This window comes from Phyllostomus hastatus, unplaced genomic scaffold, assembly GCF_019186645.2.
Source record: "Phyllostomus hastatus isolate PE091 unplaced genomic scaffold, TTU_PhHast_1.1 phas_scaffold_12, whole genome shotgun sequence".
In the NCBI taxonomy this organism is placed as follows: Eukaryota; Metazoa; Chordata; class Mammalia; order Chiroptera; family Phyllostomidae; genus Phyllostomus; species Phyllostomus hastatus.
This window is the reverse complement of record NW_025334007.1, coordinates 3,248,332-3,262,689: the sequence shown is the minus strand read 5'-3', so window position 1 is coordinate 3,262,689 and position 14,358 is coordinate 3,248,332. Positions and strand designations below refer to the sequence as shown.

Here is a 14,358-nt window from a genome sequence, read left to right as displayed (position 1 = left end):
GGGATTCCTGACAAATCCTTTGTTTTCGGATTAATTTCCTACATATAATATACCCTTGTGTTCTGCATGTTCCTAAAGTTAAAAGGAAACCATTTTTACAAAATGCTTCAGATTTGTGTATCTCTCAAGCAGATTTTTCCAGTATCTTGTGACCAACCTTCAACTTACAAGAACACTTACTATTTGTTGGGCATTCTCTATTGTTTGATGCGTTATTATTTAATCCTAACGAAAATCCTATGAGATGGGTACTCACATATATTATAGATAAGAAAACAAGCATAGAGAAGGTTTCTTATCCAGGGATATATGAGTGACATGAGATCAGCAGAAGTAGCATTCGAATTCACGCCTGAATCAAGAGGTCACTGTCTTAACTGTAATTGTCCCTCAGCCATGCACTCCAATAGTCCCCCATTTTACTCTAGGCCTGGCGGCAGAAACAATGTGGAAATCACACACTCAAATTTCTCACTTCTTAAATATTATCACCCACATGAGCTATCAATTTTTGAAGCTGGATGATAGTGACATGGGAGTTCATTATACTATTATACCTACTTATCTTTGAAATTCTCTTAATAAATAAAAGGTTTAAAATAAATTAGAGCCCAGAACAGCAGTTTTACCAACTTCTCTTTTTCTTTTTCTAAAGAAGTCTCATCAATAAAAGCTCTCAACTAAAACATGGGTTTTGTGAAAGACTAACCAACCTATGCTATATAGTACATTAGACAATTCTCTGCTTTTAACAACAAAGAACCAATAGGACTTTATTTAGCAGGGATTATCACATGGGAACAGGCTGCTAAGTTAGAGAAAATAACTTCTATGCTAAGAAAATTTGTTGTTGCCGTACAAGTACCTAAGGACTCCAAAGTGTCCAACCACCATAGGTGATTTCCTATACAGGTTACATTCTTCAGTATCTCCCTTCATCAGAGGATTCAATAAAGATTTCTAGTGAGCCTTGGCTGGTATGGCTCAGTGGACTGGGCATCGGCCTGCAAACTGAGAGGGTGCCGTTCGATTTCCGGTCAGGGCATATGCCTGGATTGTGGACCAGGTCCCTGGTTGGAGGTGTGGGACAGGCAACCAATTGATATTTCCCTTCCCCTCTCGCTAAAAATTAAAAAAAAAAAAAGAAAATTAAAAAAATTTGAAAAGATTTCAAGTGAGAAAAAAATGAGGCAGAAATACCACTTTTCCAAGTGTTTTCCATATTTGGAAAAAATTCACTAAATTATCTTTTCAAAAACATCCACTGGGTTCCCATGATCAGCAGAATAAAGGTCAGACACCTGAACTTAGTGTTCAAGGTCTTAAGCCCCATTCCACCTATGCACGTTAACCTGTACAAACATCAGAAATCTCTGCTGAAGAGAGGGAACTACAGTTGCTGCCTGCTGAAAGTCTGTCTAGACTTCAGGGCTTCACGTTCTTTTCTAAAATGCCTTCCCCTCTCTACTGACACAGCAACAGTACACTGTTTAGGGCAGTGGTTTCTCACCCTTTTTTCCTTTGATTTAATAATAATAACCTTATGAAAATCAAATGAAAAAACTATGGACCTCCTTCCCATACAAACACACATACGAAACTGCATATCATCTCAGGCATTCACAGATCTCCTTTGAAGCCATGGAACTCAGTTAAAAACTTTTCTATGGGGCCATGGCGCCAGATATACTATCTGCAGGAGGCCTGCTATGTGCTGCCTTCCCTAAGTTTGTAAACTTTGAGACAGAGACACAGAGACAGAGACAGAGACAGGGAGAGATAGGTTATCTTTAGTTTAGAGAGGGTAGGAAATGAGGAATGGCTCTGGAAAAGGTAGAGATTGAGCTGAGTCCTGAAGAACAGACAGGATGTGTATGTGCAGAACTTCAGAATGGCATTTCAGCAGGAATGTGAGAGAGCAGAGAAGTGCACTGATGTAAACAAACCAGCTGGCATGAAAGTTCTCTTATCACTAACTGAGCGCAGAGTGTTTAGCCCATTGTATTATCTGTTGATGGATCTACTGGACTTCTCCCACTAAGCACCTAGCCCTGCACCACATTCACTGTAAAACCCACTCATTGACTGAATAAATGTTAAAAGGCAAAATGATAGGTGGTTGGATCAGAGAAAGTGTGTGATGCCTCAAGATGTTAAAGACTTGTTTCAAAATTTTCAGAACTGTTTAAGATCTTTATTAAATATTAACCAACATGTTAAAATATATTATCCAAATCTTTTCATTTAGAGCAGTTCCTGTCAGGACTGTTGTCAATACTGTTACCTTACAGTTTCTACAATTATTTACACTTAACAAAACTGCTCTACCTTAAAATTGTCTATAGTCAACACTCCCAAAATTCATATTAATCTCATTGTAGCTCATGTGAATTAATATATTTAGAAAGTAATTTTTAAGTGTTTGTAAAAATACAAAATATGCTTAGGAGAATGCATGAATACATGAGAACAATTTATAAAAGATTTGTTCGAGGTAAACTTTGCATTTCTATTTTGACAAAGCAATTTATTGTGAATGAGATCTATACCTTGATTATAATGATCAGAATTTGAAACAATCAATGAGCCTCTGGAATTCATACATGTGGAAAAACAAAGCATCAAATTATTTTGACAAGAAGAACTACTGAAGGCAAAAGTCCTTCATCCATCGTATAAAAATGAAAACACTGCCAGAAACAGAACACCTTCCTATCAATACATCCCACCAGATCACTTACCGTTGGAATTGGCGTGGTGCAGCTGACCCTTCTGAGCCGTCTCTGCATCAGGTCGTGCTCCATACTGTTAACTTCAGCCTTCAGTCGCTCTAGCTCCTCTTTCTCAACTTTCAATTGCTTTGCTAACCTCTCCATCCTTGCTCGCTGATGTAACAGCAAGGCTATAGCATTACAGATAAAGTCATTGCAGAGAATAACATTGAACAAGTGAGCAGGAAATTTCTATATGCATTGCTAATGTACAAAATACCTGTAAGAAACCCTGTCATTCAACTTGAGTTGGCGTTCACTTTCATGTCTCTCTAATGCTATTCTGCCTCCATATCCATTTTAACTTAGCTCGTGACTGTTGCCAAAATGACGTCATCTATATGTCCCTCTTGTTGTGACATCTTTAGTTTCCCTAACATTCTCCTTAACTGTGCCTTTTTTAAACAGGTTCAATACCGGGCATACTGAATTATAATCGATCACTTTTCTTATATACTAAAAGAACACTAAACTCTCAGATGTCTTGAAACATCTCTATTCTCCTTTATATTTAGTTAGATCTATTTCTAATCTAACGATGTTCTTCATTGCCAACCCAACTTCTTATAAATATATATTACTTGTAACTATCATTGCATCCTTCAAGCCATCCTCTCTGAGACAAGATTCAAATACTTTACCTTGGTGAACTTTAGCCTACTCTCTATGCATCTCTTCTTCCCACTCTGTAGTTTGTATTTATGACAGTATCAATTTCACTTATCTATATTTTTCTCCCAATGACTGTTCTTCCTAAAAAAATCATCAATATAGGTCACTATTACATGCCTACATTTTCATATTTTAAAAGAAACTCTGGGAATGATTCTCAAGCACTATGCCCTGTTCTTAATTAATAGCAATGCTATCGGCCAATATTTAATAAATACTACTACTAAACATTTAATCGAAACTAAATAGCTAATATAAATGATTTCACTCTGAACAGGAAACTGCCATCCCACCACAAAGATTAAATTTCATAAAAGGGACTTAATTACCTTGGGTATAGGCATAATCATCTGATCCAGAGCTAGAACTCCTGTGATATTTATGGCTTCCCTTTTCTCCCCCAGAGCCTGGTATCACTGAAATGGGCTGAATAGGTTCTGGGGCTGCAGAGTGTTCTTCTTGGTCCACTAAATTTAGAAGATTTTCAGTCGCTGCTCGGCCTACAGTAATTTTGAAGACTGTAGTTGGGTTTGGCATCACCCGAGGAGATGGTGATGGAGCGCAGGAAGGTCCAGGTGGCTGTGTATATGTAATATACACAGGGTTAACACCAAATGGAGGTTTTGGTTGACAGGCTATCCCTCTTGAAGGAGAACTAGAAGGTGGAGTGGTGGCTGTGTACAGTGAGTGCTGATTCCGTGGAGACGGCTGGTTACCGATAGGTGAAGTACTCCTTTGAGAGGGTTCGACTGTAATTTCTATCTTCTTCATGGATCCTTTGGGTAAGCTAGATGGTGTGTATGGGAGATAAGCTACTGAATGGTTCCCCTGTTTGTGATAGCTAGGAGGTCCTTGTTGGTATAGATGGGGTGGAGTAGTTGAAGGACTAGGTGGCATGAAGACGTGGGAACTCGGGTGACCCAACTGGGGAGGCTGCACTTGATGCTGTGGAGAGCTGAAGGGTGAAGTACACTGAGAAGGAGGTGGCGAGTGGTAAGTAGGCTGAGGAATCTGTTGCTGTTTGGGAGAATACTGAGAAGGCTGATGATAGTTCTGTTGATGTGGATAAACAGGCAAAGGACGTTGGCTATAATGAGGCACTGGGCCCTGTGGTGAAGGCTGCCATGGCGTACTTTGAGGAGTTTGTCTTCCTGATGAGCTCTGAGATGTCTGTCTAATATAAATAGAACCAGGAGACCCATAGAGATTGCTTGGAATTTGTGGAAGAATTTGTAAAGCTCTTGGTACAGTCTGTCCAGAAGGGAGGTTTTGGGATACTGTAACAGTAATTGGATTTGTACTATACCGAGGTATGTGCATGTATGAAGGAGGTGGCGGTGGTGAAGGCCCTTGCATAGCGGATGGGTTCATTCCTGTTTGCATGGAGGATGGCTGTTGAGGTGGCTGTGAAGGAGTAGCTGCACTTCTGTTCTGTTCATTCATAAAAAATGGATTGTAGTTGGGAGGAGCAGCCACAAGAGCTGGAGCCGAGTGTGGTTCCTGAACTAAACAGATCAGCTGTTTACCTGCCGCATGCTGTGGATCAATATGTCCATCACTTGAGCTATGTACCAGTGTTCGACCACCATTAAGTTGGGCTCCATCTCCTGGGTGGTAACTACCAGGAGAATGGATGCCCAAGTTAATATGCAAAAGGCGATTTCTATTCATCCTGTTGTCATCTGGACTATGGTATTCCATATATAAGTATTTGCTACTCTCCTGGGAAAGGGCTCGGCAACAGGCTTCAAGATTGTTGTTATTCTAGGGGAGAAAAATGGTAAAAGTAACATTGGCAAGATTAACAAATCCTAATAGTGGAAGGCAAGCTTTTGCCAGAGAGTTACGCATGTATGACTGTCACAGAATAAGCAGAGAACAATATTTTAAGCACAAAAAGCTTCATGGTCATCTATCCTGAAAAAAGGAGATCTCAAACAATTCATACTATTTTACAGACATTTAGATCACATAACTAGTACTACCGCTACTGCTACTGCTACAGAAATATAAAGTACCTACTAATGAACACTGTGACTCAAGCCCAACTTTTCTGACTCCAAATCCAGGACTCATTTTATACTTGCTGCATCTCAACAAATTAAAATGTTGGGCTAATCTTGGATTCACCATAATTGCTGCAATATACAAGTATAAGTAATAGCCATCATTAATATTTAAACTGATAAACATGGAAATAATCATGCTTTAGTTTTCTAAAGGCACTGAAACCACAAAGGGAGAAAAAAATTATAGTAAAATTTCTAGAGTCAAATAACAATAAAAATTCTAAAGCGGCTTCACTTTTCTTTTAGCCAATGTTATGCCTGTATCGTATGAAAGGTTAGGCTGAATGAAAAAGTAAGTTAACAAAAAAAGTCCACTTTTGAACTATGGCTCTGCAACTTCACCAAAGTTATGATGATTTAACACGAAACCAGGTCTTGACTGACTTCATTCTTTACATTCCTACAGTCTCAAGTTTTCACCCAATGAAAGGTAGTTTGGTATATTTTCAAGATCATTTAAGGATTTGAATTTTTTGAGTTATACACACACGTGCAAAGATGGCAATAGCAAACATGTCAGATGTTCCAATTGACAGTAATGAAACTCTTAACAGGTTCCCTCTTTTTTTAATTTTAAAATACAAGGTAATTTCCCACAAATACAAAATTTAGACCAATTTTATTAGCCCAAAACACTGTTATTCATTGCCTTTGAAAATCTATTAACACTTCTCAATTATCATCACCTTCTCTGTAATTCACAGATATACACACAAATGTGAACATACATACCTATTACCATGTATTTATTTTAAGAAAAAGTATATTTTATACAAAAATTTAAAAAAAAACCACTATACTTCTGCAGAGAACCAAGTAAACTTTAACCTAAGACAGGACATACACGGCTGCGATTTCAGAGCTGGGAGAACTCATTCACAGATGAGGAAAGGGGTGCCTGGGGAGGAGCTGCGTCAAGCACTAAACTAGTTTACTGGGGAGCCAGGTCTAGCTCGGTCTCCTGGCTTCCAGTGCTCTTTCCCCTGAACACAGAGATTTCAAAGGAGAGGAGGCTGGACCAGAAGAAGTACAATAAAGAAGACTGGGTCATTTGGTCAAGCAAAACACCTCTGCAGAATGAATTCTCAGAAATTTAAAGAACTGGCATTATCAAAACTCCATAGATAACTTTTATCCTTTTTCTTATGTAAAGCTTTTGATACTCAAATTTAAATACAGAGCCACAGAAAAAAACAATGTTGAAATTTAAGAAGAAAATAATTAGAACTCTCAAAAGACTGGGTTTTGTTTTTTTCTTATCCTTGGAAATTATGCTTATCAAGAGAGAAAAGCTAGTATTAAGTAAATTTGGACTAAAAATATTCAAATTGATTGCCAACTAGAAAATGTTACTGATATAGCTGAAGGGGAAAAATATGAAAAGTGAAAATAAAACTGTCTCCTTAAGGTTTTTATAAACTAATAGTTTAAGGGCAGAACACAAACTAGAGTTTTATTTGAAACCAAAAGCAGTTTTCTACACTGAATTAGGTAACCTAATTAGTATTGTTGCAAAAAGGATCAAAATTCAAAATGATACAAAGTTGGATTTGTCAGCTTATTTCAAATGCATGTCTACAGTGACAAGTTGAGTAAATTTTCCTATGGAAAAAAATTTACAAACACAAAAAAGATATTTAAGTATTATGTTTACAGAGGTATTTTTAAAAAAATACCACCAGAATAGATTTAAGTGTCACATTTGACCTGCTAAATGTCTAAAAAATTTCAAACAGTAAACATGAAGGATAAAAAAAATAAATTGTTTAAAGAGGTCAGAATTTTTACGAAGACCTATGAACACTCTTGAAAGAACCAATGCAAAAAAAACATTATACTCTCAAAAAGTGATCCTAAATTGAGGGATGATAGATAGCCCAGAGAGAGGCTGTAAGGATTATGTATTAAATGCAAACTACTGAGTCTCCTATATTTTAATGCAAACAGAGAAACTTTCCAGACCCAGTAGGTGGTAAATTCCATATGAATTAACTCTAGTAATCCCAAAGGAACAAAAAAAAGGTGAAAGACTAGTAAGGACAATGTAAATTATCATCAAACCTTCACTGACTTGAATTTACAGTTCCATTCCTTCAGTTTGGTGAGGTAAAGACACTGAGCCATGAAAAAACACAGGTAATTACAGGCTAAATAAAATAAAATGCAAAAATTAAAAACCGAAAACCAGAGCTAGGGCCTTAGGAGATTGCTAGGAAGTGCTTTAAACCAGAGCCTCACTTGGCTTCACTTCAATGGGAAATACCTTTGCTCTACCAGAGACCAAAATGGGAGGCTCAAGTAAAGAGCAGAGATTCAAACTGGGAATGTGTGTTAAAAAATAAATAAATAAAACAATACCCCAAAGACCAACTACAACACTAAAATCATAAGCCCAAAGGTCTAGATCTAACAGAAGGGCTTGCAAACAAAGGAAGCACCTCTGTGGCCACCACTGTTGTGTGAGTCACAACTGTATACAGGTTTAGGTGATATCCTGCTCACTCACACTGCAGGAAGGGAGAGTGTGAACTGATTGTTTGAGGGAGTCCAGTGGCCAAGACAGAGGTGCTACTCCCAAATGTCAACCAAAAAGGGAAATGCTATAACCAAAAACTCTTGAGATCCTGTGATGGATGATATAAGTCAAAAGGGGCAGTGTTAGGACTGTCTCTCTGTTGCCTCTTGAGTGGGAAGACATGGTCTGTCAGAGATGAAATGTCTTTATTTTAATAGAAGACAAGACAAAAGGAATGTGATTAAACAAAAGAATTAAGATATATTAGAAAGCATTCACCAACTAGGAAAACAGTAAGAAAGGGAGTCAACTCCACAAACTTCTAAAAATAGGCTCTCAAAAATATATAGTAGTTATAAATTTGAGATTCAACATTCAATTCTACAGATTTGGGGTCTGGTGACACAACCCAGGCAATTTAAGAAGTGAAACGTGAGGATCGTTTTTCCTTTTTGTTACATGTACTTTTTTCTCTAAATCAGTGGCTCTTAATGGGGGCAGGGGGGAGCGGATTTTGCCTTCCGTCAGACATTCACCCAAGTCATCAAGACATTTTTGGCTGTCACAAGTGTGGGGATACTACTGGAATCTAGTGGGTGGAGGTCAGGGATGCTGCTAAACCTTCTGCAGTGCACAAGGCAAGACCTCCCCACAACAAAGATTATCCAGCCTAAATTCTGCTCTAAATGTCACCCCCAACCCCTATACAAGAAAACTCAAACCGAGTTCTACTCGCAGCAACAGAAAGCCAGCTCTAAAAAGGAAAAATTAGCTTAACATCACTATCATTGGTGAGTAATCTACCTGTAACATGCACTGAGACACCACGCCCTCTGGAATCTCAGGGAAACGCTGTCGGAGGTCAAGGAGAACCTGCATATCGAGCTGAGGACTGCTTTGCGCCATGCCAGAGCAAGTGGTGGTCAAGTTTCTCTCAGGAAATGGATGCTAACCGGCCTTCCAATAGTAATGTTCTTCCAACACCGAAGTCATTTTCTATTAAAAGAAATTAAGGTGTGGTTAAATTTAATTACCTAGTTCACTTTATTCAAACACGAACCATTAATATATTCAAATAGAGACCTACATAAGTATACCCAATTCCAATGTTAGAAAATTGACACCCAATTCCAATGTTGGAAAACTGACAAATTCAACTTAGCCAAAGACTTTTCTGATGTGATATAGCCATCGCTGGTTTAAAAAGGAAGGAAAAAAGCCACCCCCTCTTTGGTTTCATTTAACTGTTCAAACAAAACAAAAAAAAAGCAGCTAGATTTCAAGTACAGAGTTTTATTATTTGGCAACTGTATTCTTCTACTAGCCTTGAGAAAGCCTACTTATACATAATCACTCATGTTTACTCGTGTTTTCCCAAGGACTATCACACCACTCTCTAAAGCAGAGTAATTATTTTGGTGTCTGAAATAATGAAACAAGGAAACAAGGACTTGATAATATCACCATAAAGCACACTTGTCTTGTTTGCCTTACATTCTCCCTGTACTTGGAAGCCAAAAGGTTTGAATTTGAAGTCTGAGTGAAGGAAACCCAATGTCTAAATGAAACACCTGAGCAAACAGAAATGGGAATGTGGAATCCTTTGTTTTCCAAAGTGTTGTTGGGGGCCCATCATTAGCCAGACCTGCCCCGCTAAGCTTTCACCTAGCTCTGCTGCCACTGGCAGGATGTGGGAGCATCCTTTGAATAGAGAGAGGACTCTGATTCCCCATCTTCCTGGCACTAGTTAAGCACCCATGCAAATAAAGCAACTACTGCATTATAATGAAATCATAAATCAATGGCAGCAGCATCAAGGGTCAATTAACCAACCCACTTTTTAATCCTTATTTTCCATTTTTAAAAGGGGAGAAAACCATACAATTCATACCATACAATCTCATAATATTATGGCTGTGCTCCCTTGCTAGATTGTCAAATATTTTTAAGAATGAGAAGTAGCCCTGACCAGTGTGGCTCACTGGGTTGGGCATCGTCCTGCAAAGGGAAAGGTGCCGGTTCAATTTCCAGTCAGGGCACATGCCTGGGATGCCAGTGCGGGTTCGGTCCCCAGGTTAGGTGCATACAGGAGAGTCAACTGATCAGTGTTTCTCTCCCTCTTCTCTCTCTCTCAAAATGAAAACCAAAAAAGAATGACAACTAATCACCTGTACCTTCATAGGATTCATGGAAAGCATAATTATAAAATACATGTCCAAACCACCCACATAAGGGAGAGGCATCCCACAACCAATTTTCTATTCTTGCAAACAGGCCTCAGAACTTTACATCATACCACTACTTAAAGCAATGTAGAGAAATACAGGAAATAATTTAAAAATAAAAAGTATTTAAAGAAAATACTGACTTACTTTTGCTGGCTTATAATTAAGCAGGTAACTAAAAAATAAATACCATGGAATCTCTCATTTCATTTTAATTACAGGCACGGAATTTCATTTTGTGTGCAATCTGTGACTCATACGGGGCATCTAGCTGTCTGTCTTCTTCCTTCCAAGGCTAAGACTATCAAGAGTTATGTGTTCTTACAAAGCCCTGACGTACAAGACTCTGCCTAACCATAGGTAAAAAGGGCTATTAGGGACTGCTTTAATGACTTGCAACCATCGACACGGAAGATGTCCAAGGAATATGAAGGAAAAGTAAAATGTGGGTGAAGAACACAGATAACTTCCAGTGTGCACATGCATAGTGGGCCTTCTGGCCACCTTGTACTTTTCTGATCTCTGCAATTCACTCCTTAGTCTATTCTAATGTGGCACATCTCACTTCCACTGAAATACACTCGCCATCATCTCTGCGGCTAAGTCCAGATGATACATCTTCTGGTCCCTAGGCATCTAGGGACATCTGAAGCATCTGACACGCAGCCTCTGTGACACCATACTAGCCTGGTTTCTTCCCACCTGTCATCACATTAACATTTCCCTCATTTTTGCCCTAACCCTAACCCTCTTCTCATTCTACCTGGTTTTGCCCAGTGATCAGGCCTCATTACTAAGGTTTCAAAAACATTTAAAGGCTGATGATTCCCACTTCTATTAAGCGGTGTCTTAAGCATCATATTCTCTCCAAGAGTCCAGAAACATAGAGCCAACTGCCTACAACACAGCATCATAAAGATATGCCCAAAGATATCAATATGTCCAAGAAGGAACTCCTTACCACAACCCTTCCCCCCAAAGGCTCTCTGTTCTCTCCATGAATGTTACCACTCAGTTAACAAAATTAGAAGCTAGGGTGTGATCCTTGACTTCCTGTTCTTGCACAATCAACTAAACAGGGTGTGAAATCAAGTGGGTCATGGTTTACAACCCTGTTTCTGCTATTTATTAGTCTCTAGGAAAGATATGCAATCAAACCTTTAAAGCTTCATCTATAAAATGGAAATAACAGTAGAATTTAAATGGAAAATGGTCGTAAGTTAGGAAACATTAGTTACTATTATTTGGGGCATGTCTGAAACTCATCAGCTTCCTGCTGGTCTCCCTACCTTCCTCCATATCACAGCCAGAGAATTTGTTTTTTAAGATGTAAATCTGATCATGTCCCCTGCATTCTGTGTATCCAAACCAAACAGCCTATGTGATCCTTTGCGTGGATGTCCTATGTTGCCTATTCTCAGGGCATTAGCCCATGATCATCTATCTGCCTGAGGTACTTTTCTATCTTCCTCTCTCCCCTCTGCTTCTCCAAGCCATATTGATCCCTAAATGTTGGCACTGGTGGCACCTCCCACTCACCCACCCCCCACCCTTCCCCTTAGTCCTGCTGCCTTGCCTCTCCTCTTACACGAGCTAAAGGACCCTCCACTATGCTTAAGCTACCAGGGCAGGCTGTGCTTACCCTAACAGGAGAACCATGCTCACTATACTGAAGCCACCTGTGTACCTGAAGGTCTCATATAAAACTGTAGCTCCACCTAAAATGTGCTGTTATGCCAGAGAGTAAGGAAGTACTCAAAAAAGGATGGGAATTGGTCGTAGGCCCTGTGAGTCAGCTTAAAAAGGCTTCCCTGACCAAATCTGTGACACTTAGAGTACCGAGAAGGGAGGGCTTTTGCTCGCAGTGAATCCAAATGGTAACCATGCAGGGAGTGCTAGAGTTGGGAAAAACATCATTTTGTAGCCATCACACTATACTGACTGCTTCAAGCAAGAATCATCAGTGGATGCTAAATCTAGAGGGAAATCTGAATGACGAGTAGGATAATATATAAATGGTCTTAAAGTATCTCCCCGCCGAACTGCCTTTTAGTTGCGGGGGGGGCAGGGTATGGGGAGACTTAAACTATACAATGGATAAATCGAGCAACATGTTGACTGGGTGATTAAATTAACATCACCAATGAAGGACAAATGGACAGTGTACACCTCCAGGTGTGACATCCTGAAAAGAACATTATTTTATAGTAGTCCAGTCATGAGTGTATAATAACCTGAAACTACCCAGGAGGAAATAGACAAAGCCCAAATGAAAAAAATGTTCTGTTAAAAAAAATAATAAGCAGGGGAAGGGGGTATGGGGGTTGAGAATATCATCTTAAAATCCCGATGTCATAAAAAGACTAAGGTTAGAAAAAGATCACAAATCAAAGGAGATAGAGCCATGAAAACGAAGTTGAATACCTGAATCTAGATGAAATCCTATATACTAACTGAAGAAAAAGTATTCTAACTAATGCTAAATTTACTGGATTTCCTAAGTTTACAGACTTGATAATTAAGCTATAGTTATATATGAGAGGGTCCCTGTGTTTTAGGAATTAGGCAGTGAAGCATCTGGAGGTAAAGGGCATGACATGCAGCTTACTCTCAAATGATTCAGGAAGAAAGTATGTGTATGTGTGTACACACAAGCATGCACACATACAATGAGAGGCGGCAAATTATAAAGAAAGCAAGAGAAAATGTTAACAGGTGAATCTGGATAAAGGGTATACATACGGTGTTCTTTTCTACTATTTTTACTCTAGCAATTTCTGTACGATTGGAATTGTTTCCAAATTAAAAATCAAAACAAAACAAAACACAAATAGCAGGGGATATGCTTTGTTCAACACTACATTTCCAGAGCCTTACCTAGTACCTGCTCAAGTGTTTGTCAAATGACAAAGATCGATTTCACTACACAAACCCAATCTAGCTAGTAAAAGTATACAGAGAAATCTAATTTAGGTGAACCTTATTCCCTACTTCCTGCACAACCACCCCAATAAAATATTGGGGACCAGGGATCTCTATGTAGAACAATTTGTGAATGCTTAGGAGAAAAGAAAAATAGGTTTAGGCTACTAAATCAGTGAGTATATTTTTCCAGTTTGCCCCTTAAAACATCCCAAATCCAAAATGCTAAGAGTCTACCAGATTAATAATTTAGACTTTGAAATAATTTATATTTTAAGAAAAGTTCTTAGTGTTTAAGGCAATCTCAAATTTACAGTAGTCACAGCAAGTCACTGAAACTCTAAGGCAGCACTGTCCAATAAAAATATGTGAGTCATTTGAAATGTTCTAGTAGCTGCATTAAGAAAGTTACAATTATATATTGCCCTGACCAGTGTGGCTCAGTTGGTTGGGCACCTTCCCACAAACCGGAAGGTCACTGGTTCTATTCCCAGTCGGGACGTGTTTGATAGGCAAACGATCAATGTTTCTCTCCCTCTCTTTCTCCTCTTCCCCTCTCTCTAAAAATAAATAAATAAAATCTTTAAAAATGTTGTTTTAATGTGTAATCAATGTAAAAATCACTAAGCCCTTGAAATCCAGTGTGTGTTTCATACGTATAGCACATCTCAATTCGAACTGGCCCCATTTCAAGTGCTCAGCAACCACCTGAAGTCTCTTGTGGCTACCTTATTGGACGGCATAGCTCTAAGGCTTTAGGATTTTCATTTAGATGACAGGAAGACCTACAGCTCTTAAATTTTCTAATTCAATATCTCCTTCGAGGGCATACAATTAACTAGGCAAAGGGCCTAGGCATAGGCTAGGTGTTTAAGAAATATCAGCTAGATAAAATGGGGAAAAAAAGTAAAATTCATTGAGTTTGATGATAGAAAAGACCTTACGTAATTAAATCTGCTTGTATTTACGGAAATAACAGCTTTTCTAACAGGAAATAATTCCTTTATATTTCAGGGGCTAACCACATTCAGAACACTTGGTGGCTATTTAATCATCATCAATAAAGAGCTTCTGAAGCACCCAAAAACTTAACTTAAGCTTTCCTAGTGGCCTCAAAGAACAATTGGATTCATTTCTCAATACTAATTTTGTCTTTAAAATACAAAGAGCAATGCAGATGCCAT

General features: G+C 38.6%; 1 protein-coding gene across 2 annotated transcripts in view; it reads right to left on the bottom strand.

The window, feature by feature from the left end:
• The window catches only part of TAB3 (TGF-beta activated kinase 1 (MAP3K7) binding protein 3), a 60,856-nt gene that overhangs the window by 21,194 nt on the left and 25,304 nt on the right, over positions 1 to 14,358 (bottom strand). For both annotated transcript variants that reach the window (XM_045856041.1, XM_045856040.1), the window contains 3 exons: positions 8,832 to 9,023; positions 3,773 to 5,207; positions 2,742 to 2,902 (listed from right to left, as the gene is read on the bottom strand). In XM_045856041.1, coding sequence (XP_045711997.1) covers positions 2,742 to 2,902; positions 3,773 to 5,207; positions 8,832 to 8,933 — 1,698 coding nt within the window. In that variant the 5' untranslated portion in view covers positions 8,934 to 9,023. The remainder of the gene's footprint in view (positions 1 to 2,741; positions 2,903 to 3,772; positions 5,208 to 8,831; positions 9,024 to 14,358) is intronic.